Source organism: Vanellus vanellus (assembly GCF_965231255.1).
Source record: "Vanellus vanellus genome assembly, chromosome: 3".
Lineage (NCBI taxonomy): Eukaryota > Metazoa > Chordata > Aves > Charadriiformes > Charadriidae > Vanellus > Vanellus vanellus.
In genome coordinates, this window is record NC_138907.1 from 126,320,889 (window position 1) to 126,348,420 (window position 27,532).

Sequence of the window (27,532 nt, forward strand, 5' to 3'; positions counted from 1 at the left end):
GAAGAGGAGGCTCTGGGGAGACCTTATTGTGGCCTTCCAGTACCTAAAGGGGCTACAGGAGAGGTGGGGAGGTGCTTTTACCAGGGCCTGTAGTGATGGGATGAGGGGGAATGGCTTCAAACTGGAAGAAGGTATATTTAGATGAGATATCAGGAAGAAATGTTTCACTCTGAGGGTGGTGAGCCCCTGGCACAGGTTGCCCCGAGAAGCTGTGGCTGCCCCATCCCTGGAGGTGTTCAAGGCCAGGCTGGACGTGGCCTTGGGCAACCTGGGCTGGTGGGAGGCGTCCCTGCCTGTGGCAGGGAGTTCGGAACTAGATGATCTTCAAAGTCCCTTCCAACCTAAACCATTCTATGGATCTATGATTCTGTGATTCTAAGTGAAGCTCACACAATAACTGTTAAGTTTACCAACATACCCAACTTTTGATATTGCAGAGACTTAAACGTCGGGAAAAGGAAGCTGGAGTCTTTTCTGCCTCATGCATGAATAACAAAGCCACCTGCTATATTCCAGCGGTGGATGCTTTATTGTTAGTGATGATGCATGAGGCAGAAATAATGCAGCTTGATTTTTAGAGACAATACCAAGTTGAGCTTGCAAGGCTGTCAGCCCACACTCGTTTGACTTGGGAACTGAGCAAACAACATGGAAGTAATTGATGGAAACTAATGACACAATAAGATGTCATTTTTCTGACCTACTTTGCTTAAAGTAAATCCCCATTAACTGTAATTATCTGTGCTGGTAGCAGAGTACTCCACATCCACCAAACACTCATCCCTCGGTTATTTAAAAGAGGTAGTTCCAGATTTGCACAGCTCTGATTCTGGCTTACGTGCTTCTCTATATATAGTGTTTGTTCCCCTGATCTGAATAAATGCTTGGAAGATGGAAGACCACACAGCTCAATTAGTGTATTGATCAGGCTGAGAAAAGCCTTTAACTGACCTGTCCAAGAAGGTGATGAGCCCGTGCCGTGGGTTGCTGGGTGCTCCTGGAGTACCAAACATGCCACCTCTTCCTTGTTGTCCTGCTGGTGCTTCTGAAGAGCGGAAAAAACATGAAATGCAAGGCACAGACGGGTCAGCTCCGACTGCCGCGAGGAAAAAGCCTTGCTAAACTTGTTTTATAAATACTTGGAGATCTAAGGGTCACCCAGAGTTTACCCAGACCTCCGGACACAAGTGCCTCCGGCGTGATGGAAGCGTGGGTTGCTGCTTAGCACAGAGAAAAGCTTTCTCCTCTCAAACATATGAGTTGAGAGAGATATCAACATGGGTGTGATTGACACTCACAACTTCCAAAAAACCCTTAAAAATACATCGTGTTGGCTAATAAAAGAAACAGGCTCTGAGTAATGACTCTTCTAGCTCTCTGTAAGGGCCAATGCCACAGCAAAGCAGCAGTGCCGGTCTTGTTGGTCAAAGGGGCAAAGCACCTTTCCCATGTCCTTGGCTGGAGCGACCCCAGGCTGAAAGAGTTGAGGCTGTTCAGCCTGGAGAAGAGAAGGCTCCAGGGAAACCTCATAATGGCCTTCCAGTACCTAAAAGGGGCTACAGAAGAGATGGAGAAGGACTTTTTACAAGGGCATATAGTGATAGGATGAGGTGGAATGGCTTCAAACTGGAAGAAGGTAGATTGAGATTAGATATTAGGAAGAAATGTTTCACTCTGAGGGTGGTGAGCCCCTGGCGCAGGTTGCTCCGAGAAGCTGTGGCTGCCCCATCCCTGGAGGTGTTCAAGACCAGGTTGGACGGGGCTTGGAGTAACCTGGGCTGGTGGGAGGTGTCTCTGCCCATGGCAGCGGGGTTGGAACTGGATGATCTTCAAGTTCCCTTCCAACCCAAACCATTCTATGATTCTATGACCCCGCAGGGGTGGCTGCGGGTACCAGGGAAATGAGGGGTTTGTGGGGTGCTTTGAACATGGCTGCATCTCTGCTGTGTGCTGAGCGAGCGAGCGGGAGCCGGAGAACATCATGGGATAATCAGGAATTAAGATGTAAGCGGTGGAGATATCACTTTTGGCCACCCACAGAGTCATGTAGCCGTGACTCATCGCCTGATGCAGGAAGGAACGTAGTGTACCATGCATCAAAATGGACAAGATCTTTCCAAGGAGAGATGATCTGAGCTGGAAAACCTTTCAGGGGCTTTCATCCCAACTGTTTATTGTTTCACATTGGCATGCAATTTCCTCTATAAAATTATGAAGCTGTGTGTTAAAACTAGTTACTTTTGTTTTATTTTTTATTTTTAGTCTCTCTTCCTCCTACTGGAAGGATCTTCCGATTTCTAGACTAAATATATTCATGGCCAGTTCCTACTCATTTACTCTTCTGCGGCTGCCCTTCGGCGTCACAACGCCTTTCCCTTCGCTTGCGTTTACTTTCCAGGATGTATTTATAGGCAGAAAACATATTCCCTCTCCAGTCTCATTTTGCTAAACCAAACAAGCCAAATTCTTTCAGTGCACAGTAGAAAGACAGGCTGTCCTGACCTCTGATCAACGCCTGGCTTTTCCCTGCACCTATTCCGGCCTGAATTCACCCTTCTTGGCCACAGGTGGCCACAACTACGCCGAGAAAGTCAGAGGCAGTCTCAACAGCGTATTGTATCGTGTCATATATCGCCCAAGCAGCTGCTTTTCTCATGTCGTGTGCCAACGCTAAAATCCTCAGCTGCTGTTTTCTCCCACCCGTATGTCTCATCGCACAAGTTTGGGTTGTTTTTGTATCAAAACAGATGACTCTTCTGCCCCCTTATTGGTTCATGAAATGTAATGTGCACCTACACTTCTATTTAAATAATAAGAGCAAATAGTTTTATTACTTTTGTGCTGTTTTGGTGCTGTTTGTTTGGTTGGTTTTTTTTTTTTTTCCAAATCATATGTAGCAAATTTGCTACATAGAAAAGTTTGAAGAAATGAGGAATGCTTCCATTTTTATCCCCTCGTTCTGCAAAACAAAAGTTTTAGCTCAATACAGGTGCCTCTCACCCAAGAACACGGGTCCCGCTGTCCTTATTTCTTAGCGCTGTGAGAATTAACGTCCATATTTACTGCTTAGATTTTAGTGTGTCAAACGGGAGAGGGATTTTGTGTTATGTATATATTATTGTACATGCCTTATGCACATGAATTCATTTTGGTCAAGTTGAGGGCTGGCGTTCATCTCATTTATTTCCACATTCATGTTTCTTGCTGCGGGTTAAGTCAGCAGAAATTAAGGGACTATCCGCAACATTTGAATTCAGCATCGTGGGGACCTGCGGGATCACGTCCTCTCCGATCCCATTATATCTATAACACCGGTTTTCTCCTTTTGAAGAACTTTGTGCTGGAGTTTCACGCGCTACAAATGACTTTGATTTGGCCACATACGGGTGCGCATCAGAGTGCATTCATCCGGACAATGCGCAAAGCTTTGCTTTCCCTTCCCTTTCTTCTGTTTCTCTGCCACGGGAGGATCCAACCGGTTCAAAACCAGCGGCATCTCTCAGACTTCGCACAACTTTTTGAACTCCTCCGACATCACTCGGAGAGGCCGAATAGATGCTTCCCAGACAACTTATTTAATATACGCAAGTCCTCCCACTCTTCTCAAGATTAAATTAATTTTCCCTCCCTGGAAAAAGCATTTTAGCCGCACTTACGCACCTTTCTACCTGCTTGTTTTCTTTTTTTTTTTTCCCCTCCCTGTTGAAATTTAGATGCTGCAAAGCAGCAACTTCGGCAGCCAGTTCTGGAGCCCTGAATCTATCAGCCTTGATTATTTTGCCATAATTAAAAAAAAAAAAAAAAAAAAAGAAAAGAAGAAAAGAAAAAAAGAAAAGAAAAAAGAGAAAGAGCAGGATTCAAATTCCCACAGACAGAGGCAGAAGCAAGAGCCCGTGGGAAGAGTAAAAGAGCTGGAGAAGGAGCATCTGGAAGGAGCACGCTTATCCAATGGGGGAGAAAAAAAAAAACACAACAGAAAAGAGGGGAGATTGTAACCTACAGAGGACAGCACAAGACAGCACAGAAAAGATGGATACGATGAACGAACAAATGTGGATGAGTAGAAAGGGAACTGGGGGAGGAAAGACCTTGAATTTGGCTTCCTCAGCTTCTCTTTTGGTGAAACACCTGCTTGGGGTGTAGCTCAGCCCCAGGAAGATCCCACAACTGGAGCTGGAAGCCGCTTCCTTGGCTGGTCCAGCATGGAGCTGGGGCCGTGGAGAGGAGCTGGTGGGTTTGCCTGACCCTGTAAGAAGAGGGGGGGTTTAGCAGGGTCCCCCAAAGCAGGAGAGGAAGGGACAAGTACAGAAGAGGACAGAGGATGAGGGATCCTTGTGTTTAGAAGGAGAGGGACAGGAGGACACTGAGGTGGGGGATTTGGGAGGTCACTGAGGCCATGGGAGGTTGGGGTGCTGAGGTGTGCTTGGAGATGGCAGCTATGCGATGGGGAACCTATGGGATGGGGGTGGGACAGGAGACCCCTTCCCCAGCATGGCGAGAGGGAGGGAAAAGGCGAAGAGAAACCCAGAGGAGGGACTGGGGCTGGCAGGTCCTGGGGAGCTGCTGGAGGTGGGAAGGGGGGAGGCAGTCTGGTTTGGGGTGGGCTGAGGACAACCTGGGTGGCAGAGGGGTGGCCCTGGGATTTGAAGGCGAGCAGGGCACAGGGATAGGGAGGTTGCACTGCAGGACAGGGATTTGAGGGCCAAGACACTGGTCTGGGGAGCAGATTTGGGAGCGGGATGGGGTCAGCACAAGGGGCCCCGGTGGAGGATGGTCTGGGGGATGCTGGTGTCAGCACACGGTGCTGGGGGGAGAAGCACAATGCAGGTGCCAACACAGCGGGGACGGGGAGGAGAGCAGTGGGTGCTGGTGCGATAGGGATGGGGCAGCGGGAGAGGGACCAAGGGCAGTGCTGGGTGCTGGTGGAACGGGAACTGGTGCAATGGGGATGGAGCAGAAGGCAGCAGTGGGTGCTGGTGCGATGGGAACTGGGCAGTGGGCAGTGCTGGGTGCCAGTGCAATGGGAACTGGTGCAATGGGAACTGGTGTAATGGGAACTGGTGCAATGGGGACAGGGCAGTGGGGATGAAGTAGAAGGCAGCAGTGGTTGCTGGTGGGATGGGAACTGGTGGGATGGGACCTGGGCAGTGGGCAGTGCTGGGTACCAGTGCAATGGGAACTGGTGCAATGGGGATGGGACAGTGGGCAATGATGGTTGCCAGTGCAATGGGAACTGGTGCAGTGGGAACTGGGCAGAGAGCAGTACTGGGTGCCGGTGCAATAGGAACTGGTGCAAAGGGAAAGGGGCAACGGGCAGTGCTGGGTGCTGGTACAATGGGAACTGGTGCAATGGGAAAGGTGCAATGGGCAGCGCTGGGTGCCAGTGCAATGGGGACAGGGCAGTGGGCAGTACTGGGTGCTGGTGAATTGGGAACTGGGCAGAAGTCAGTGCTGGGTGCTAGTGCAATGGGAACTGGTGAATTGGGAACTGGGCAGTGGGCAGTGCTGGGTGCCGGTGCAACGGGAACTGGTGCGATGGGAACTGGGCAGAGGACAGCACTGGGCATTGCCAGTGCAATGGGAACTGGTGCGATGGGAACTGGGCAGAGGGCAGCGCTGGGCATTGCCAGTGCAATGGGAACTGGTGCGATGGGAACTGGGCAGTGGGCAGTGCTGGGTGCCGGTGCAGTGGGAACTGGTGCAATGGGAACGGGGCAGAGGGCAGCGCTGGGCATTGCCAGTGCAATGGGAACTGGTGCGATGGGAACTGGGCAGAGGGCAGCGCTGGGCATTGCCAGTGCAGTGGGAACTGGTGCGATGGGAACTGGGCAGAGGGCAGCGCTGGGTGCCGGTGCAATGGGAACTGGTGCGATGGGAACTGGTGCAATGGGAACGGGGCAGAGGGCAGCGCTGGGTGCCGGTGCAATGGGAACTGGTGTGATGGGAACTGGTGCAATGGGAACTGGGTAGTGGGCAGCGCTGGGTGCCGGTGCAATGGGAACTGGTGTGATGGGAACTGGTGCGATGGGAACTGGGCAGAGGGCAGCGCTGGGTGCCGGTGCAATGGGAACTGGTGCAATGGGAACTGGTGCAATGGGAACGGGGCAGAGGGCAGCGCTGGGTGCCGGTGCAGTGGGGACAGGACAGGGGACACCGCCGGCTGCCGGTGCCCCGGGAAGGGGGCAGCGCTGGGTGCCGGTGCGCCGGCAGAGAGCAGCACGGAGCGCGGGGGCCGGGCCGGGCCGTGCCGGTGGGGGTTGGCTCCCCGCCTGCGGCCCGTCCGGCGCCGGCCCGCCCGTCCGCGGCGCTGCCCCGCTCGGTCGCTAGGCGGCCCGGGCCGTCCTGCGCGGGCGCGGAAGCGCCGCCCCCGGAAGCGGCGGGCGGGCAGGCGGGCGGGCGGCGGGTGGGGGGGGTGCCGGGAGAGCGGGGACGGGGGGGGGGGCCAGAGCGAGCGAGCGCGCCCGGCGAAGGGGCCGGAGACGCGGCGGCGGCGGCGGCGGCAGCAAGATGGCGGCCAAGTCGGATGGCGGCGGCGGTGGTGGCGGCGGCGGCGGCGGCGGCGGGGTGGGCTTCGCCCAGCTGCACAACCTGGACGAAGCGGCGGCGGCGGCGGCGGCGGCGGGCGTCTGCGGCGGCGGCGTCGGGGCAGCGGCGGCCGAGGGCGCGGAGGAGCCGGGCGGCAGCAGCTCCTTGCACATCTGCCACTGCTGCAACACGTCGTCGTGCTACTGGGGCTGCCGGAGCGCCTGCCTGCGGAGCCTCTTCGGGCGGGCGCCCGCCGCCGCCGCCGCCGAGCCGCTGGCCCCGCGCCCCGCCGCCGAGGGGCCGCCGCGGGCGCCGGAGGGCGGCGAAGCGGGCGAGCGGCCGTGGCTGGACTGCCTGTGGATCGTGCTGGCGCTGCTGGTGCTGGTGGGGGACGTGGGCACGGACCTGTGGCTGGCGCTGCACCACTACGGCCGGCGGGACTACGTCTGGTGCGGCCTGACGCTGGCCTTCGTGCTGCTGCCCTCGGTGCTGGTGCAGATCCTCAGCTTTCGGTGGTTCGTGCAGGACTACACGGGCGGCGGGCTGGGAGCCGTGCAGGGCCTCAGCAGCCGCGGGCCGCCCATGATGGGGGCCGCCGGCCGGCGGGGGGGACCCGCCGGCGGGGTAGGAGGAGCCGGCGGCACCGTCACCCCCGGGGCGCAGCGCCTCTGCAGGATCTCCGTCTGGGTCTGGCAGTCCGTCATCCACCTGCTGCAGATGGGGCAGGTCTGGAGGTAAGGGGGGAGGCCGGGTGTCCCCGTCCCACCGTCGTGTGTGTGTGTGTGTGTGTGTGTCCTCTCCACGGACAGGGTGGGGGAGCGGGGGTGGCCGTCAGCGCGGTGCCCGACATGGCGGTGGGTCGCCGTCCCCTGGCTGAGGTGGGGCGGGCGGGCGTTGCTGCCTCATGCTTTGGGGGGGGGCAGTGTCCCCTGGATGAAGTGGGGAGGGTGGGGGTCGCTGTCAGCTCGTGTGGTCTGAGGTGGACGTGGGTCAGTGTCACCTCATGGTCCAAGGTGGACCTCATGGTTTGAGGGGGTTCAGTGTCCCCTGGCTGAGGTGAGGTGGACGTGGGTCAGTGTCACCTCATGGTTTGAGGGGAGTCAGTGTCCCCTGGCCGAGGTGAGGTGGACGTGGGTCAGTGTCACCTCATGGTTTGAGGGGAGTCAGTGTCCCCCGGCCGAGGTGAGGTGGACGTGGGTCAGTGTCACCTCATGGTTTGAGGGGAGTCAGTGTCCCCTGGCTGAGGTGGGGTGGATGGGGGTCATTGTCAGCTCATGGTCTGAGGTGGACGTGGGTCAGTGTCACCTCATGGTTTGAGGGGGTTCCGTATCCCCTGGCTGAGATGGGGTGGACGGGGTCGCTGACAGCTCATGGTCTGATGTAAACGTGGGTCAGTGTCACCTCGTGGTCCAAGGTGGACGTGGGTCGCTGTAACCTCATGGTTTGAGATGGGTCGCTGTCCCCTGGCTGAGGTGGGGCCAATGGGGCTCAGTGTCACCTCATGGTCTGAGGTAGACATGGGTCAGTGTCATCTCGTGGTCTGAGGTGGGTCCTTGTCACCTAGCTGTGGTGGGGCAGGTGGGCATTGCTGTCACCTCGTGGTCTGAGGTGGACATGGGTCAGTGTCATCTCATGGTTTGAGGTTGAGGTGGGTCACTGTCTTCTGGCTGACATGGGGTGGATAGGAGTCTCTGTCACCTCATGGTCTGAGGTGGATCACTATCTCCTGGCTGAGGTGAGGCCAACGGGGGCAGTGTCACTTCATGGTCTGAGGTGGACGTGGGTCAGTGTCACCTCATAGTTTGAGGTGGAGGTGGGGTGGATGGACATCACTGTTACCTCATGGTTTGAGGTGGATATGGGTCAGCATCACCTCATGGTCTGAGGTGAACGTGGGTCAGTGTCATCTCATGTTTTGAGGCGGAGGTGGGTTACTGTCCTCTGGCTGAGGTGGGGCAGATGGGGGTCGCTGTCAGCTCGTGGTCTGAGATGCCTGTGAGTCAGTGTCACCTCATGGTCGGAGGTGGTTGTGGTCAGTGTGGTGTCCCCACATGGAGTAGGAGAGGAGATTTGGGGGATACTCCCACTTTGGGCAAGGAGAGGCCCAAAGGGAGGAGAGATTCCCACAAAATGAGCCTGGGGGGCTGAGGTGGGAGACATGGGGTTCTTTGCCACCTCACGGTCTGTGATGGATGTGGGTCAGTGCTCCCCTGTGTGAATGAGGTGTAAGGCCCCCCCTTGTGCTGAGGGGACGTCCAAGGGGTTGAGAAGTTCCCCCCAAAAAGTGTCTGTGGTGCTGAGGTGGGAGGAGTGGGGTTCGTTGGTCTAAGCAGGATGTGGGTTGGTGCCCCCCATGGGGAGATTTGGGGTGACCCCTGCTTCACTGAGGAGAGCCCTGAAGGGAGGAGAGATGCCCCCCAAATGAGTGTGTGGGGCTGGGGAGAGGGCAGTGGGGGCTGCTGTCACCTCCTGGCCTGGAGGGGACACGGTCAGTGCCCCCCATAAGCATGGGGGGGTGGAAGGGATTCTAGCTCTGTGGGGTTGGGCTCTTGTTGCCCCACAGGCATGGGGCAGGATGGGGAGGGGGCGATGGAGCTACTCTTCCCAATAGGAGCTGGTAGGGGGGGAAACTCCCCACGGGTGACAGTGTAGAGGCATGGCTGGGGCTGGGGGTGACCCTCGCACCGGCAGCGCTGCAGAGGGAGGTCCTGTGGCCCTTGGGGAGGGCTCTCCCCAACGCTTCCCTTCCGGAGGGGGGGGTGGTGGTGAGGGAAAGGCCCCCCAGAAAATGGGGGACTGCTTCAGAGAGGGGGAGAAGACAGCGGACCCCCGGCTGCTGAGCGCTGGGATGTGCTGTGTCCAGAGGGTCAGTGTCCTCCTGGCGTGGATCAAACCCCCCGTAGATGACGAGAGGGTGCGGGTCACATCCGTCCCTGAGAGCCTCTCCCCACCCAGTGGAGGGGGAGCCCCCCTCCCCCCCCCCCGCTCGCTGACACCCCCCCCCAGCACCGAAGGAGCAGGTTGTGGGAGTGAAAAAACGCAGCGTGATGCCTGGGCTGTGGCTTTGGCGAAAGAAGAAACCTTCTCCTCCGGGGAGTGGGGATGGCATTGGGGTTACCGGTGTGAGACTGAAGGTCAGGGACAGGGACTGTTCCCCCCTCAGGCAGGAGTGGTCCTGGGGTGGAGGAGACGGTGGTCGGAGGAAGGTCGGGGAATAAAAAAACCCTGTCCTTCGGAGTGAGCTGAAAATTGCGTTATCCTCCCCAAAAAGAGATGTGGGAGGAGGCAGTGAGGGATTCTCCAGGATGAAAGCCTGTAGATGCAAACACTTCCACGGAGATGTCGGTCTTACCGAAAGGGGTGTTGTAAGGACAACTGTAAAGACCCGACGTGGCCCAGAGTCCTCCGAGATGGGACGCGGGTTACTAAGATGGAAGGGGTGTGAGGTGCGGGTGGTGGAGGGTGGTGGAAAGTCTCCGGGTTGTGTCACGGGGTGGTGGGTGCACCCCTCTGCCACACGGGTGTGTTAGACTATAGGGAAGAGGCTACAGATGGGGTTGGTTGGGGTTTTGTAGATTTGCAAATAATCCTTGGGGAGAAAAAGCTGATTATTTTTAAGGGGAGAGAAGGTGGGATGTCTTGGTGAAGCAGTGGGAAGCCCTGGAGGGGCTCACTGGAAGGGTTAATATTCCCTGCGTTGCTGTTTCCCAGATGAGTGAATGGGGCAAAAAAACCCTCGCTGGTGGATTTTAGGAATTTTTGACTGGAGTATGGATGAGAAAAAAAAGATGAAGGGGAAAGCAGAAAGTGATGCTGGATTGGGAGGTCCTTTTTTTTTTTCGGCTGGAAGGGGTTAATTCTGCTGCCTAATGAAGAAGTGGCTGGAGTTAAGATGGAGACAGCATGGTTGAGCCTGGCAGAGGGCTGCGTGGGTGGAGGCAGGGGAGGGCCTTGACACCTCTTCTGAGGACACCGCTCTCTCCAGATAAAATGGATATACACATCAAAGATTTTGATTTTTTTTTTTTTAATTTTTTATTTTTTTTAAAGAAGCCGAGGGGGTGGAGGGGAGGGGATCTGCGTGGGAAGAGCGTGTGAAATGTGTACCTAGGAAATCAGCCCATGAAATCGGGCAGCGCAACAGCGAATACATATTTCTTCTGCATCTTCAATGTCATTTATGTAGCATTCAAAACACGTTTGTTCTCAACTTCTGCTCAGGGGTTTATTCTGTTTATTTTAATTTTTGGTTTGGGCCCGGGGGGTGGTGGGAGGGGGGGATGTCTGCAGGTGATGCATGCGATGAATTGGTGCACGACCCTTTCTCCTGCTTCCCCTGGTACTCCCCAGCACTGATCCCACCAGCGAAAGCAGTTCTCGATGCAGATGCTCCTCTGGCGAGTTGGATTTTTCCTCTCTCGGAGCCAGGCAAAAAGAAATAATTGTGTGTTAGCCGCGGTGAAAGCCGGCGTTTGCAGAAAGCACCCCCTGCCATGGCACACTTGAGCGAACAAGGTGGGGAGGGGGACACCGAAGCCATGCCGGCAGAGACAAAGGGGGTACACGTGGAGGGGTGATTTATTTTTAATTCTTTTGGTGATATGAAGAAGCAAGGCGCAAGTTGCCCAGACTTTGTGAATGCAGAGGAAAAACCTTTGCTACTGAGGTTGTGCGGGGCTGGGACTGCTGAAAGGGATTGAAAAGGATGCTCTGCAGACCGGATCTCGTTAGGTGAAATAAGGGAGCTTTCTCTCCTGTTGATCCCTAATCCCACTAACACGCGGCTCCTGCTTTTTAAGGCACGCTTGAACAGCGTGGCCGGCATGGAGTTGCCTCCCGGTATCTGACCGGAGCAAGAATTAACTTCGTGGGATCTGTGGGCTAGCCTCCACCAGGGTGTCTTTTTGCATTCCCACTATAGCTATCGCAAACGCCATTAAAATTAATCTTGAATGTGGTGATGGGACTAATACTGGAAAGCGCTGGTTTAGCGGTGTTTGCCTGCAGCTAAATCACGTCGCGCTGGTAAGAAGTTTATAGGCGGGGACGGAGGAGGAAGACCCTAGGACGATGTAAGTTCAGTGCGTGATGCACTGAGCCCGCTTCCCTGCATAATCACGGATACGCGCTGCGGCTGCATGTAGCGTAATCGGGGTTGTACGTTGTGTGGAGGCTGTTGTGGCTGTTGCTCAGCAGCTGGAAGCGAAGTCGTAGAGAATAGAGGGGGCAGATTAGAGTTGTACAGAAATCCTCTTCCTGAATTGCCAAGGGCTTTTGCTTCTCGGTAAACCGGGTTTTGATTTGGGGGATAACACAATTCCTCTAGGGACTTCTTTTCCTAAATGTTGGGAAGGCTCGCCAGTAAGATGATGAATAAATATAAACATACATTGGGCTCTTCTTATTTTAGCAAGACTGTCTCTTCATTTTGTCAGGGTTGGGGGAGAAGCAGCTTGTTTTAGAGCAGTCTGGGTGGGGGCTTTGTCTTCTGTTCATGTCCTCTGTTGTCCTATTCGGAGAGTGAATCGTGAGCAGGCAGGAGCGCTGGGGGGAGGCAGTGCAAGTGGTGGTGGTGGTGGGGCTTAATCATATTCCTGATTTTTTTGTGGTTATTTTTTGCTCAGATAACAACCTTAGGCTGTGTTAATACTGCCTGCCTGTAGTGGCTGCTGGAAAGAAAGTGTATTTATACATTATAAAAACGTGTGTGTATACTTATATAGGTATATATATATTTGATTCTTGCTCGAAGTAGTATGATCTCAAATGGCATTCCCACTGATAAAGCTCAGGTCCTGGGGTTTTTACCTTTATAAATCTGCAATTTTCATCTTTCATCTCAAATCTCCTAGATTACCTTTGAAGACTAGGACAATTCAGCCAGGCTGTCCGAAAAGGAAAGGATGCCGATCGGGGCACATTACGTTGGCTATTGAGCTGCTGCACTGCAAGCTGCAGAAGGGCTCTTCATTGAGGAGGGAGGTTGCAGCGCTGTGGTTTTGCTGGAAATAGGCTGAAGGCAGGTCGGTCGTCGGAACTTGCCAGGGCTGTTGCTTTCGCTGAAGCCATTCAGCTGTATAAATTCAGGAGACGTAGTTTAGACTTGGAAGTTTTTGTATCTTGGATACTTGTATTAATGACAATTAAGAGTGTAACTTCTGCGTCTGATGTACCTTTCTTTAACCTCTGTTGTAAGTGGGTTAGTGGGTCATGATTGCTGTCCTGGAGTACAAGGTTTAAAGTTTGATCCTTTGCGTTCTGGTGTGCTATTAAAGAAAACATTATTGGATTCCATTGGATTAACAGTATGTGGAGTTTAAGCTAAAATGAATGCTGATCAGCTGGAAGTCGCTCTGTGTCTGTTAAACTGTCAGTAGCAGTAAGTTTCGTGACTTGAATGTAATACCTTTGTGGGTTTTGTTTTTAAAACTGATTTGAATACATATTTAGAAGAAAAACATTCTGTAAAAAAACCCAACCAAACAAACCAGAACAACTCTTGTCACTGTTCTGACATTAAAACCACTTTGTGTATGTGTGTGATTAAAAGAAAAATTCCTAAAATTTAGGCGAAGACTTGACATCTTGTTTATTAGTGGAAAGACCAAGTCTATGAGTTGTTCGTCTTTCGGCATGCCCGGAGGTGGAGGGATGAATCAATGGGTTTAAATGGAATATGTGGTATTTAATGACTACGTGATGAGTGGGTTCAGGCTCTACTAAAATACTTTGGTCTGGGATGAACTGTGAGTTAGATACATGCTACTTCGAATAGTTTAGAAATGCAGGCAGCTATATCTCTTAAGATATCTTCCAGAGTCCCTTGAAGCAGGAGACATCTGCTTGTCAAATGACAGATGAGCAAGAAGCTGCTGACCTAATACTGCATCGTTGTCTCGGTTTGGGATGTTCAGCTCTGTAGAGCCTTTTTGTAAATTTACTGCCTGCCCTGGCACACTCGAATATTTTTTTGCAGCTTTTTCTGGTTAGCTTGTCTGGCAGCTAAGTTTTTCCCTTTAGCCAAGTTTTAACAGCTTGCTTTTATAGTATGGAGTTTTGTCAGCTTTTGACAAGTTGGCAGAGGGAAGACATTCTGGGATAGATGATAAATATGTTCTCCCTACAAAATCAGGTCTGGGGTATGACTTTTTTTTTTTCCTAGTGAGGTGGTTCTCCCTTCCAAAAACCTTACCCGCTCTGCCCCCATTTCTAAGAGTTTTCTACATGATCTCTGTAAGTGCTGGGCTGCGGGTGTAGAGGTCCAAAGACATTGAATCTGAAGTGCAAGATGAGTAGGTTGTGTGTGTGTGAAAATAATAATAATAATCATCATCATCATAATGAAAAAAGGCTTTATCACTTGAGTAGGGTCTCCATTGGTTGCAGGGTGGTGGTGAGGCTCCGTGTCTTGTTGAGTGCTACCCACTAGAGGGGGTCAAACCACAGATGTTGAAGCAGATCTGCTGTGCCAGCCTTGGGAGGGCAGAGTTTTCTGCAGACCTTTTCTTGGGAGAAATAATGTGCTGCCCTGACCTGGTGGGAACTCGCCTTCCCATGCAATTCCATGTTTCTGCAGAGACACATGGCTTTCAGTAGGTGACTGAGTGGGATCCGGTGGAGAAACGGGTTTGGTTTCCTCTTTGACGCGGGGATGCTGTTGAGGAAGAGCCATGCGGGCAGAAGGGGCCCTGTGGGCAAGGTTATCCTGCAGTGACAACAGCTTGTCACCTCTCCACCATGGTATGTGGGGAGGAGGAAGGGGAAGCAGAAATGTTTTGGTGACCTGACTTTGTTCTTATGGAAACAAGCATTAAGTTTCCATGGCTTTCAAGGTGAGGACACTGGTGCTAGGTGTTTTCAAGAGACCATCTCCTGGAGTCCAAAGACTATAAGGGAAGACAGCTGCTTTGAAGTTGGGTTGCAGGCTGCTTTCCTAAATGCTGCTACCTGCATGGTCTTTGACCAGAACGTCCCTTTTCAGTTGCTCAGGCTTCACACTGAATTCTAGGAAAGACAGTCGTGCCTTTTCTTCCAGGTGCCCTGTGGCTTTATCTCTAATGCCAGTGGCAACCTGAAAGTGCCTTTATTGGCAGAGAGAAGGCAGGGTGCCAAGGGAAGGAGGAAAGATGGCTCACTTTTTTTTTTTTTTTTTTTCTTTATGGTAAAATTATAAGCTCTCTATTTTCCACCTTTCTAGACACTTCCATTTTGCTTTTAGCTGCATTGAGCTAGCTTTATTCCTTGCAGTGGTTCTCCTCTCAGTACAAATGTAGGTTATTCAGGGAGCATTTCCTTTAATGAAAAGGATGGAGGTAGAACTGATGGTGATAAAGCATCTCTTTGGAGGAGAGCTGCTTTTGCTGTCTTGAGACTGCAAAGAACAGAAATTGGACGTCAAACGTGTAATTTTCCTTGGGGAATGAAGGTGAGTCTATGGAGGAGTCTGGATCCCTCACTGAACTTCTGCCTGTACTTTCATTTTGCTTTATTTCCCTTGAATCCTGACTTGATTTTTAGCACCTCACTGTCATGAAAATCAGTGGTGGTATAAGCCAGTGTTTTAATGCCTGAAAGCTTTTAGGCAGGAGGAACTGTGAATCAGAGTAATGCTTGGCTATAGAATAATAGAATTGTCTAGGTTGGAAGGGACCTTGAAGATCATCAAGTCCAACCATCAACCTAACACTGCCAAAACCACCACTAACCATGTCCGTCAGCACCATGTCTCCCTGTCTCTTAAATACCTCCAGGGATGGCCCCTATACCATGTCCCTGGGCAGCCTGTGCCAATGCTTAACAACCCTTTTGGTGAAGAACTTTTTCCTAATATCCAATCTAAACCTCCCCTGGCGTAACTTGGGGATGTTTCCTCTTGTCCTATCACTTGTTACTTGGAAGAAGAGGCTGACCCCCACCTCTGTACACCCTCCTTTCAGGGAGCTGTAGAGAGCAATAATGTCTCCCCTGAGCCTCCTTTTCTCCAGGCTGAACACCCCCAGGTCCCTCAGCCGCTCCTCATAAGACTTGTGCTCCAGACCCCTCACCAGCTCTGTTGCTCTTCTCTGGACATGCTCCAGCACCTCAATGTCTTTCTTATTGTGAGGGGCCCAAAACTGAACACAGCACTCAAGGTGCAGCCTCACCAGTGCCGAGTACAGGGGGACAATCACTGCCCCAGTCCTGCTGGCCACACCGTTCCTGATACAGGCCAGGATGCCATTGGCCTTCTTGGCCACCTGGGCACACTGCTGGCTCATATTCAGCCAGCTGTCGACTAACACCGCCAGGTCCTTCTCCACCAGGCAGCTTTCCAGCCACTGTTCCCCAAGCCTGTAGCATCCACGGAGTTGTTGTGACCCAAGTGCAGGACCCAGCACTTGGCCTTGGTGAACCTCACACCATTGGCCTCGGACCATTGATCCAGCCTGTCCAGATCCCTCTGTAGAGCCATCCTACCCTCAAAGAGAGATAGCTAGAGATAAAATTAAATTGTAATTAAAGGTGTAAGCAAAGAACACATGCCAGATATTGTTACTTCATGGACCTATCTTCCGATGTGCTGGGATTCAGACTGGTACCCTAGTCTGCTATGACTGCTTTAGGGCCCTGAAATGCTTTTCCAAACTGGATCCAGAGAAAATCATAGAATCATAGAATGGTTTGGGTTGGAAAGGACCTTGAAGATCATCCAATTCCACCCCCCTGCCATAGGCAGGGACACCTCCCACTAGACCAGGTTGCCCAAGGCCACGTCCAACACGTCCTTGAACACCTCCAGGGATGGGGCCTCAACAACCTCTCTGGGCAACCTGTTCCAATGCCTTACCAACCTCAAAGTGAAAAACTTCTTCCTAATGTTCAATCTGAACCTGCCCTCTTCCAGTTTAAAGCCATTCCCCCTTGTCCTGTCGCTACATGCCCCAGTAAAAAGTCCGTCCCCAGCTCTCCTGTAGGCCCCCTTTAGGTAGTGGAAGGCCGCAAGAAGATCTCCCTGGAGCCTTCTCTTCTCCAGGCTGAACAGCCCCAACTCTCTCAGCCTCTCCTCACAGGAGAGGTGCTCCAGCCCTTGCATCATCCTCGTGGCTCTCCTCTGGACACATTCCAGCAGGTCCTTGTCCTTCTTATGCTGGGGACTCCAGAGCTGGATGCAGTACTCCAGGTGGGGTCTCCCAAGAGTGGAGTAGAGGGGCAGAATCCCCTCCCTTGACCTGCTGGCCACACTTCTTCTGATGCAGCCCAGGATGCGGTTGGCCTTCTGGGCTGTGATCGCACACTGCTGGCTCATGTTGAGCTTCTCGCCAATCAGCAACCCCAGGTCCTTCTCCTCAGGGCTACTCTCCAGCCATTCCCCACCCAGCCTGGATTTGTGCTTGGGATTGCCCTGACCCGGCTGTAGGACCTTGCACTTGGCCTTGTTGAACTGCATGAGGTTGGCTTGGGCCCACCTCTGCAGCCTGTCCAGGTCCCTCTGGATGGCATCCCTCCTCTATGGAAAAATGGGGAAAGAATTCTCCTGGGGAGACAGATCTCTAGAAAACCCTCAAACCTGGTGGCAGGCTGGTAGTGGGAGGCACAGCTTGCTTTTCTAACCCTGTGGAGCAAAACAGAGTGACCTTTGCAGGCCGATCAACAGGCACATCCCGCATCCTTGGGGAGCAGTGGTGCCTCTAGTGTCAAGGATGCTGCAAAATTCTCTTGGGTTGTGGGACTGAGCATTTGGCTGTGTCCCAGGGCAGATGGCGCCAGTCCACTGCAGCTCCCCGTGGATGGATTTTTATTTTATTGTTTTTGCAGCTCCCCCTGCCACTCTGGGAATTTGTATTGCCCACCACCCTATATTCCAGTTTCAGCCTACGTTTGGTTTTATGTAACTGCTGTGGCATAGGAGCCACGTTTACGTTGCTCAGGAGGAATCTTGGGAGTTGCTGGTTGTCCACCCTTGGACAAATCTGACCCATGGACTGAGTATTCCATTTGAAGTGTGCACATGCTTGGATAGGTGGGCTATGTGTCTGTGTCTGCTTTTGTTATTTCAGTATAAATGGGTGTGTTATTCCTTCCATGGGCGTCTCAAAACCCTCACTGAACCAGCAGCCCTGTTACAGCAAAATCGGATCTTAGCCAAGAGACAAAATATAGAGCGAAAGGCAATCTTAAATGTGTCCCCAAAACCATAATGGGACCTGAAGACTGTGCTTCTCCTCACGTCTCCTTTCTTCTGAAATCTGTGAGAGCTCAGGTTCACCTATGAAATATTCACAGTCTGTCCTTAAGTGACTTCAGCTGCACCGAAGATCTTTTGCAGAATTGGCAGCTTTGCTGGAACCTCCTCTATTCAAACCCAGACCCTTTATCACGCAGACCTCTCCTCTTCCTCTGCTCTGCTCTGCTCTGCCTGCGCGGTTGCACGTTACGATGATTTGGTTTACCTGCTTCAGAGGCTTTTGAGGATTTTTGCATCCCAAGTAAATACCTGTGTATTGTATTCCCTTTTGTGCAGGATGGGCTGAAGGAATAGCCGTGTTCTCGCTTGTCCCAAAACCCCATGGGAAATAGGGCTAAGCCCGGAGTGCATCATAAATGCTGCCTTAGTGCCCTGCCGTACAAGGTCTGTGAACGGGGACTAAGAAAAACAAACCTGTTGTGAACAGGCTTAAATTAACACTTCAGAGGTCTGCACTCACGCTGGAAAAACTCAATAGGCTGTTGTGCTATATCACCCTTTCTACCTTTGCAGGTCATCTTGATGCGGGAAAAAAATTGCTGTAAAACCCCCACCGATTTGGCAGAAGTCTTATTAAAAACTCTTCAGGAGCCTCAGTGCAAAAGGCTCTGGCACCTGGAGCTGCCTTTATCACCTTTCTAATTAAACCTGCGGAAAAAGCAGATCAAACCCAAGTGACAGAGAAGCCTGTCCGGCTGCCGGATCCTCCTTCAGCTCACCGGTCTCACTCCATGGGGTTTTCTATAGGGCAGCAGTGGGGCGGTGGTGCTGGGCCGCGCTTCTGCTTGCACGACAGGCACTGGACTTCACAGCTCTCTCCAAAAATAAAGGAGTGATGGGTTTCTCCGTCCTGTCAGTGGTGTGGCTCAGGCTTGTCTGTGGAAGCAGGGGGATGACAAGTATCCCTGCGAGTTTGCAGAGATTTCCAGTGTCTGGGAAAATCGCCTTTCGCAGTTTCTGTTGTAAAAGAAGAACGGTTTAACTCTTCGTGCTTGGTTCCCCCACACAGACGGTCCTGGATGATAGGACTGGCAGTAACACGTTGCCTGATGTACCAAACACAGAAGACAGCAGTAAAGCACCGGGAGTGGTTTTGAGTTTGGGATTGGAATTCATCCCAGTTATGTCTAAGTGAGGGAAAAAAGAGCAACGGAGGCCGATGTTGTTGAAGTAAAAATTGTAAAGAGTGGTATAAGCAGAAGGCATTTAAATAATGTAAACAGTCTGGCATGGGAGGAAGGATGGGAGGCATTCCAGAAACAAAGGGAAAATAGTTTTAAAACATGGCTAAAAATATACCAACTCTTGAATTCCAGAGATTATCTCAATTAGCACTTTTTCAATATATCTTTACAACAGAATTGTAGGAGTTCACAAAAGATAATAGAGGCTATGAGATACGGAGAAGTGATATTAATTTGTTTAATTAAAAGGATGAAGGGCTCCCTAAAATAAGATTCACTTATCTGCTGTCGCAGGGAGGAACGAGGTTATATTCAGAAACCCGCGGCTTAAAGCGTTGCGGTGTGGAGAAAGCGTGGTGAGAGCCAAGGCTGGGGGTAAGAGCCCCCTTCCTCACCCTCGGCGGTCGCTTGCTTGGTGTCTTTTGATAGCAAATCCCTTCCCGTGGGTTTAATGTCCTGTTAGAGCAAAATGGTGTGATTTTACATTTCTGAGAGGATTTTGTTTGGTGTTTGGGGGGCAGAAATCGGACGTTTTCATCCAATAAAAGAATAATAATCCAGATGTCAGACCTTTCAGGTGCAGGCAAACCCACTTTCAACTGGGCACCTGTAGGTATGGAGCTATGTGTGGACGTGCTCGATGTCCTCTTTGGTTTTGGAGTCACGCTGGCATGTGTCAGGATTTATGTCCAGCCTCAGCTCGGCGTATACATCCCTTGGCGTGGGGGAGAAAGATGAACTTATATCGAGCCATATTTTAAGCAGGGGAGGGGGAGGGACTAAGGGATGGGGGAGGGGGGGGAGAGAAGACCCTCATGCAGATCTGAATTAAATTAGCCCCCCTGGACGTATATTAAAATGTTAAGTAGCGCTAAGCTCTGTATCCCAGCTCAGCAATATTTCAAGGCACTTTATTGCTTTAATGGAGGGATAAAATAGAACCTGCAATTATAGTAATTTTTTCTAATTGAATATTTTGCTTTATTCTTTCCCTTTCAAAGCGTGACTGTAAGTACTAGCCTTCATAAAGCTTTGGAAATATTTATACTTTCCCTTTCTGGCAATGGGTGTAAATACGCTTTTTCTTGGGCAGACCGTTTCAGTCCCTCGTGGCTGGGGAGCGGAACGGCTCTGGAAAGCGATGGGCCATAAACATTTCTCTGCTCGTTTTAACCGTCTTGCCATTATCACTGGGAAATACTAGTTTCCCATCTGGTGGAGAGGGGAATGCAGCGTTAACGGATTAAATGCTTTTCGGCACTGTCCGTGGGCTTGACGGGATATTGTCAGGTGTCTTTTTAATTAATTTATTGTCCACGCAGGGCTTGTGCTTGACTGCTACAGTCAGTCTTTCATCCCCAGGCACATTCTGCGCAGGCGGATGAGATCCTTGGTTTCTGCCACCGAAGCTGAGTTTGGGAAGGAAGATGGGGAAAAAGCGCCTTCTGGATCTTGCTTGAGCAAGATGTAAATGGCAGGTAAAAGCAAAAGCTGAAGGGCAGGGTCCTCGCCTAAAACCGTTTGAGACTGATGAGGCGGTGATGGTGACAATAGGGATAGGGAATTAAACTTGAATCGCTGATGGTGTAATTGGGTGTCGATTGGGGTTTTTGAAGTAGCCATTTTTGGTGACACAAAATGCCAGCTTTTCAAACCTAAGTTCCTACCTCCGGCTCAAGCCTCAAGCAGGCAGAAAAATGCAGATAAATTAACATAATAATTACGTTGTGCATTCTCAGTGCTGAGTCTCTGGTTTAAAGAGGGAGATTTGCTGATACGTCCTCCACGCATGCACCCGTGATGGGATGCTATCAGTTTTACGCTGTTGCAATAGCTGTCTTCTCCTCTAAAGGGGACTTTTGATCCAATAAACTGCTTATCTCGTGTAGTTGTCCTTTCATCTAGCGTGGGTGGTGTGTGACGGCTGATTGAAGGCGCAGTATTGTGGTTCGTTTATGAATATTAATTAGGAGTTGAAATAATTTGGAACAGTGTGCACTGATGACTCTCGAAGCACCGACTGCAGAAATGCATCTGTTCCTCCCTCGCGGCAGACACGACCAGGAGTCCTCTCCCAGGGAAGATGCGAACTCACGTCAGGGTGTGAAGTCACCATCTACAAGCTGTTACGCCATCACGATCACTCCACGATATAGCGAAGAAGTTGCTTTTATGCTTTGTTTCCCAGCGTTTGTTACGACTGGGCTGGGGAAGAAACGGTTTCTTCGGGGAAAGCTGCGGCGGCGCCTTGCCAAGTCGTGCGCGTCAGACCCGGCGCGGGAGCTGGAGGTTGAGGCTTTCGCTTCGGCACGTGGCTGTGTCGAAAGGCAGCGTAATAGACTTTCGCGCCCTTCTTTTTTTTTTTTTATGAAGGACAAACTTTTCTCCTGAATGCTTAATCTTGCCTTAGTCCTTGTCAGTCCTGGTCCGTTGTCACGCATTGACGCAAATGCTTCGCACCACCAACGCTGGGAAAGGCTCCAGCCCCAAAGCTGACGCAGCCTGCTTTTGGATGATACAGGAACCCCTCCGTGGGTCCACCTTATTGCTTTCCTCTGCTTCGAGTTTCTTCCTTGAATAAAAGACTCACAAAATCCTACTACATGCCTGGATCAAGCGTGTATCCCTCTTCGTCTTGCCTGCTGGGAACTCGCTTTCAATGGCCACATCTCTTCTTGCGAGCTAAGTAGTGGCAGGATTTGTCCGCTGGCCCTGAGATGGGCTGGCACGGCGTGGCCATTTCTGTTGTGTTAAGCCGACTTGGTTTTCAGGAGAGGATGGCTGCCCACAGGCTGCTTCCTGGGAGTGGTTTCTGGGCCGTGCCGACTCCTGAGCAGTGCTGAAGATCTGCCGGGGTGAAGGCTGGTAGGTCCTGGCCAAAATTGCTCTAGGGATGGTCTCATAGTGGTTGAGCTGCAGAGGCTGCAGTGTCCTAATGTGCAAGAAGGAGCCCAGAAGGATGCAACAACTTTGGAAGGAAAATTATTCCCCTTACTTAGGGTTAATTTTTATTTTCTTATGAGAATACGTGGGTTTTGTTTCCCCAGCTGCTGAAGGTGTATCCAACCTATCAGAGTCTCTAGCAAAATGGTGAAACCCTGTCCTAGGTTGCCCAGAGAGGTGGTGGATGCCCCATCCCTCGAAACATTCCAGGCCAGGTTGGACGGGGCTCTGAGCAACTTGGTCTAGTTGAAGGTGTCCCTGCTCATGGCAGGGGGTTGGACTAGATGGCCTTTAAAGGTGCCTTCCCACCCAAACCATTCTATGAAAATGCACTTCTAGCTTTTGAACATGGCCACATGGTTTGACTGTTTGGTTCCAAATTTCTTTTACGGACCATGTGTGTGGTCCAGCAGTGGAGCCCAGATCCCTTCATTGGTTTAGATTGCAAATGTCTCCTTTGGAAGATTTATATTCAGTGGGTCACTTGAGTATTAATGCTTAAGGGTGGAACCGAGGTGGGCGAGGGAGAAAGGAGAATTGCCTAGGCATGTCCATCTAGCTGAGACCCAAACGCTCGTGTCCTTGTGAACCCATCCAGCTCAGATGCTGATAGGGGAGGACGTGGCTTGTTGCTCCTGTGGCTTTCTTCGTCGTGCTTTGCTCTGCAGTGAGGACCCAGGGGGGTTAAGCTGGGACCGTCCTGGGAGCGCAGGACAGACAGCGAGCCAGAAACATGCATTTCTGGGGTCACCTATCTTCGCCCAGACCCAGCTGAACTTAGTTGGTGGGCTAATTTTTTAAATTTTTTTTTTTTTTTTAAGCAAGCTGAGTAATGAGCTCATTTACTTTAAAACTCCTCGGAGCCCTTAAAAACAGTGGTTTAAAAATGGGTTGATTATTCCGCTTTCTTCAAAGCGGGTTATTAGGAAAAGCAGTCGTCTCCTGCGGGCATGTTCCTCTGGCAGCCCACAGGCACTCCAGGGGTGCCGCGATGTGTCACACAGGCTCAGTGTCACAAATCGCTCGCCTGTGCGTGCCACTTGCTGGAAGCGGGGCGTGATGGCTGTCAGAGGGCGATCATCTTGATCCGCGGGTTCAGTTTGGCGTTTGCTTCCTTCCCCGGCGTGGCTGGGTTGGGGCTTTGAACCGGCACAGGCTTTGCTTTTCAATTGTGCGCTTTAGATCTGGGATAATAAAACATCAAAGTAAACTGTACTGTTGTGGATACAGAAAAACCAGGACACTCAGTAGGACTTCAGGGAGTCATAAATTTGTTCTATATTTAATCTCATATTTATCGCAGTGTCAGTATGAGACCACTTCATTTTACTACTTTAACTGTATCTAAGAATAACTGAATACTTGAAATATTGAGAAAGTGGCTAATACCTGGTGGTAGCTGATGGGATCCAGCTTTAATAGTTATTGATTGGTTTCACAAAGCTCCCAGTAACATTACATCTTAGCTACCGTATGTTGGAAGTTAAAAACCTGCCAGTTATTTAAGATTAGAAGTAATTGTAGATTTTCAATTTAATCATTCTTCAGTAGTTGAATGCAGCCAGGACTTCAGGTGTCGTTTACAATTTTGCAAAAAATTATGGTTGATCTGCTGCAGTTTTATTGTGTGAAAACCTCGGCATCCCTAAGTTCACATGTTCTCAAGCGTTTCCTCAGCTGCTCTAAAATCGGTGTGGCTTCCCTAATGGGGATGCAAGCACCAGTTTGAAGTCTGCTTGTCAGACAACGAACGCAAGATACTGTTGAAGCCTGTGGGGATGGTTTTATTGTTTGGTCCTTTCTGATGATGCCCCGTATCTCAGAACCTGCAGGAGAGTCTGCAGGGGTGGGCTGAAAAAACCCACGTATTCTCATAAGAGAAGAAAAATTAACCCTAAGTAAAGGGAATACTTCCCTTCCAGAAATTCAGGAGAGCAAAAAGTAAGATTAAACACTGCTTTCTAGTACTACAACTTTGCCTGGGTAACCGAGCATTTACCTGAATGATCCCTCCATTGGTGGGCTTCAAAACACCACCTTAATTGATGCTTTATTACCATTTGTGCAGAGCGTGGTTTTTGTCTTTGTTTTACTGCTTTGGAGTTTAATAATTCCATTTATAAAAACTTTTTCTTTTTTTTTCCTGGTATGGCTTGTTGCACAATTAGAGCTTCGTTAAAGGCTCTCATTATTTTTGCTTGTTGTGATCAGGCTCTGCCTGGAATGAACCACTGAATATTCTGTTTGAACACGCAGATCTCACTGTAATTCCCTGCTGCTCTTTTAACCAGGAACCGGCTCTTTGCAGTTCCTGGGAAGCGACCAATTTTTTAGCAGTAAGGGCAGATTATTTCTGACCCGTGTATTTTTCTTGTTGGTATTTAACTGTGTTCTCAGAGCAAGGAAAGCTACTGCAATGATCAGGAGCTACGTAACTGCTGCAGGGAGTTTGAATTCGGGATTTAAGTTTAGTTTTTGATGCTTTGGTGACTTCTCTGCCTGGGACTGGGTTATTTTCCCCTTTCTTTCAGGGGATTAGGGGATTTGTAAACCAGCACTCCTAACAAAGGTGTCTAAAAAACCTGGGAAAGTCACATCTCTCTCGTTTGCTTTGAATGAATTGCTTTTATCACCCCGAAAGCGTATTTTGGGGGAAATGGAGAGGAAAGGCGAAATCATACTTTTATTTTGGAGTGGAGCTGCTGAGGTATTTCACGTAGGAATTGACGAAGAAGGATGTACTGATTGAAAATACATTAATTAGTGCCGTTTTCCACATTGCAAATTGGGCTCACTTGAACAGACAGCTGTTAAAGCCTCCTGACTGCTCGAGGAGCCGCGCTGTAGTCGGGATGGTGTTTCTGGTTGGGATCTGGTGCTGTGTTCTTGTGCGCTGCTGTGAAGTTACTGCTCGTAGAGGACCCCAGCCCTCAAACAACATACTTTTCCCTAATAAAGGATTAAAATGCGTGTGTTTACAGTGGATATTTTGCCTTGCATTGACCCTTATGGTCAACGAAAGGGTTCTTGCCTTGGTAACACTTTCCACTGGGTATAGTATTAATTGGTTGTGTGAATTAACTGAAGACTAAACTTCATTAGACTGCCATTATCATTGCATTTGTATTCTTCCTGTCCTAAATCCTCAGTGAAAACATCTGTTCGTCACTCAAAATAGAAGCCTGCATTCTTAGGAGCAATTACACCATCATAAAAAAGTGGATCTTTACTGATAAGGCTTAAAGAGCAGTCACCTTTAAAAAAAATGTATTTTTCTTCTGATCCCCTTTCCAGGAGGAAACCTTTCAGTAAGACACTTAATCTGTGTTAACTGTCACTGCAAGTTTGTGTTCGTGTTTGTGCAGCAGGTGTGGTTTTGCAGTATCTATCAAAAACTTGAAGATGAGCAGTGTCCTCCCTTGGCATTGCCCGGCTTCTGTTTTCTGCTCTTTACCCATTTTCCTTCTGTAGGAGTATATTCAGCTTTTGGCTGGGAAAGTGTTGTTGTTTTCTTCAACAGTACTGCTAAGGTAGGTCAAAGTGTTTTGTTTGGCCTCTCACCTGTTCCCAAACCCCTGGGGTTTCTCTGTAATCGGTGCATTGAATTGCTGGCGTCATTATTTTTTCGTAAAGCGAGCGTCTCCAGGGTTGGTTGCTGTATTTCTGGAACTGAGTGGCAGAAAACAGTGAACAGCAATATTTTATTATTATTTTTTTTTTTAAGTTTCAGTATTTTTTTTGTTCCATGAAGACTTTGTTGGGTCATCTAAAAAATTTGCTAGGGGAGCTCCTAGCTGTCCCAGGCTGACTCTGCCTGCTCTTTGAGCATCATCTGCTGGGGTTACGTCCAGCCATTGACCCTCATGAAGTTCCAAGTTTTTGAAGCTTGAGTACCTTCCCCTTATTTGCCTCAAATGCAGAAGCAGCACTTGGCAGATGCCCATACCCCGATAGCCCATCTGAGCCCAGGCAGCTCCTCCAGCAGCCAGCCAGGCGTAACGGGTGAAAGCTAGTGGTATTCAAAGGGAAGAAGAACCTAACTTCATCATCTCTTAGCCAAGGAGTCTTCAAAGTCCCAGGCAGAGGCTTGAACATCAGCAGACTGTGCTGCAGCCTTACTAGCCCGACTTTTCCACCCTAGCTAGTCCCAGCTTGGGTCTTCAGCAGGCGGCTTTCCTTACGCTTGGGGGAGTGTAACTCTACAGGTGGTAAGTTTTGAAAAGTGTCAGAGGCTGAGAAGCTAATAGTGATTTAAGTTAAAGAGGCATTCATTGCAGGGGAAGTCATTTAGGGTCATCTTCCTACCGATTATGAAGAACTGGCTGAGAAGAGAGCAACAAAAGAGAAGGTTCATAATAGAAATGCAACTTAAAAGCCTGACAAATTAAGGCTGGTTTTACTGAAAGTGCTGTTACGCGCTATATTAGATTTCAGAACAGAATATTCGTAGGAGCAGGGAATGACCATGAAAATTTACCATCCCAAACATAAAATTTGCTCATGCATCCTTTGCTCGATGATTCTAATGATAACGCTGAAATGAGTTTATTTGCCCATTAAAGGATATATATTACTCTTCCTAATCATATGAGTAGAATTATAAAAAGAAATTCCTGCTTTAAATTAGGCTGTTTACCCAGCTCTGCGGAGTGGCTATTATTTTCCTCTATACGCCATTTCCCATTCTACGTATCTCCGCAGACCGCAGCAATGGGGAGGATCTGCAGACGTGTGAAGAGTTAGATACATCTAAAACTCTGGATTCAGTCAGCAAAGACAGCCTTTGTCAGTTTATCATCTCATGCCTTTTTTTTTTTTTCCCCACCCCCGCAGGAGTTCTGTTATCTGATAAGATCTTATCGCCTTGGGTCAAAATGGTGGGATTATCTAAATGAGGCTGTTTGCTACCTTGTCCTTCCCCACGCGGCGATGGGTCTTCTTGCTCTGCGTTGGCTTTGATGGGGACCGTTCCTGGGATGTCCTGCAACCGTTCGATCTTGCCTTTGGTGAATTAAAGAAATAACTCTGTGTCCTAAATAGGTCAGGGCTCTGGGTGATGGGTATAACTAGCTACAGTGCAGAGCTCCCTGTGATCTGTAATAACTGTCTGAGTAAAAGAAAGAAACCACAAAGAAGCATCAATGTTTGGTGTTTTTAATGGAGTTCCGATTTGAGCATAAAATACCTTTTCTTTTTTTTTTTTTCTTTTTTTTTTGTTTTGTTTGAACCCTACCAGTTATTGAGAACAGTTTACAATGCTTAAAAGAGCTTTTCTGGAGGTATAGGAAAGTGCAACTGAAGCATTTGTATCTTCAGAGGTCTCAGTCCAAAAGGCTGCGCAGCTCGTTACCGTGTTTCTGATGGCAAACAGAAAAGAGCACAGGTGGCCAAGGAAGAGGCGTTGGATCCGAGCAGGCGCGTCATGATTTTCCTCCAGGTTATCATCCCGTCATCTGGCATTTGTGGCTTAGAAAGCTCCTGAGCAGGAGGTGGCATGTGTTTAATAGCCCGTGATGAATACTTTAGTCCTTTAAGGGTTTTTGAAGTTTGAACAAATTTTCTTCAGTGCTGTTTAGAAAATTTTGCTTCACTTGGTGTCTCTTCCCTGCTCTGATTAGGGAGATTCCCACGTAAGGGCGTGAATTCTAGAGATTTG

The 27,532-nt window shown here is 50.2% G+C and overlaps 1 protein-coding gene across 2 annotated transcripts in view; it reads left to right on the forward strand.

The window, feature by feature from the left end:
• Nucleotides 1–6,478: 6,478 nt before the first annotated feature.
• Nucleotides 6,479–27,532, forward strand: part of XKR6 (XK related 6) — a 210,490-nt gene continuing 189,436 nt past the window's right edge. Inside the window, exon 1 of one of the 2 annotated variants that reach the window (XM_082480886.1) lies at nucleotides 6,479–7,259. In XM_082480886.1, coding sequence (XP_082337012.1) covers nucleotides 6,508–7,259 — 752 coding nt within the window. In that variant the 5' untranslated portion in view covers nucleotides 6,479–6,507. The remainder of the gene's footprint in view (nucleotides 7,260–27,532) is intronic. The other variant, XR_014268964.1, reaches the window with a different exon arrangement.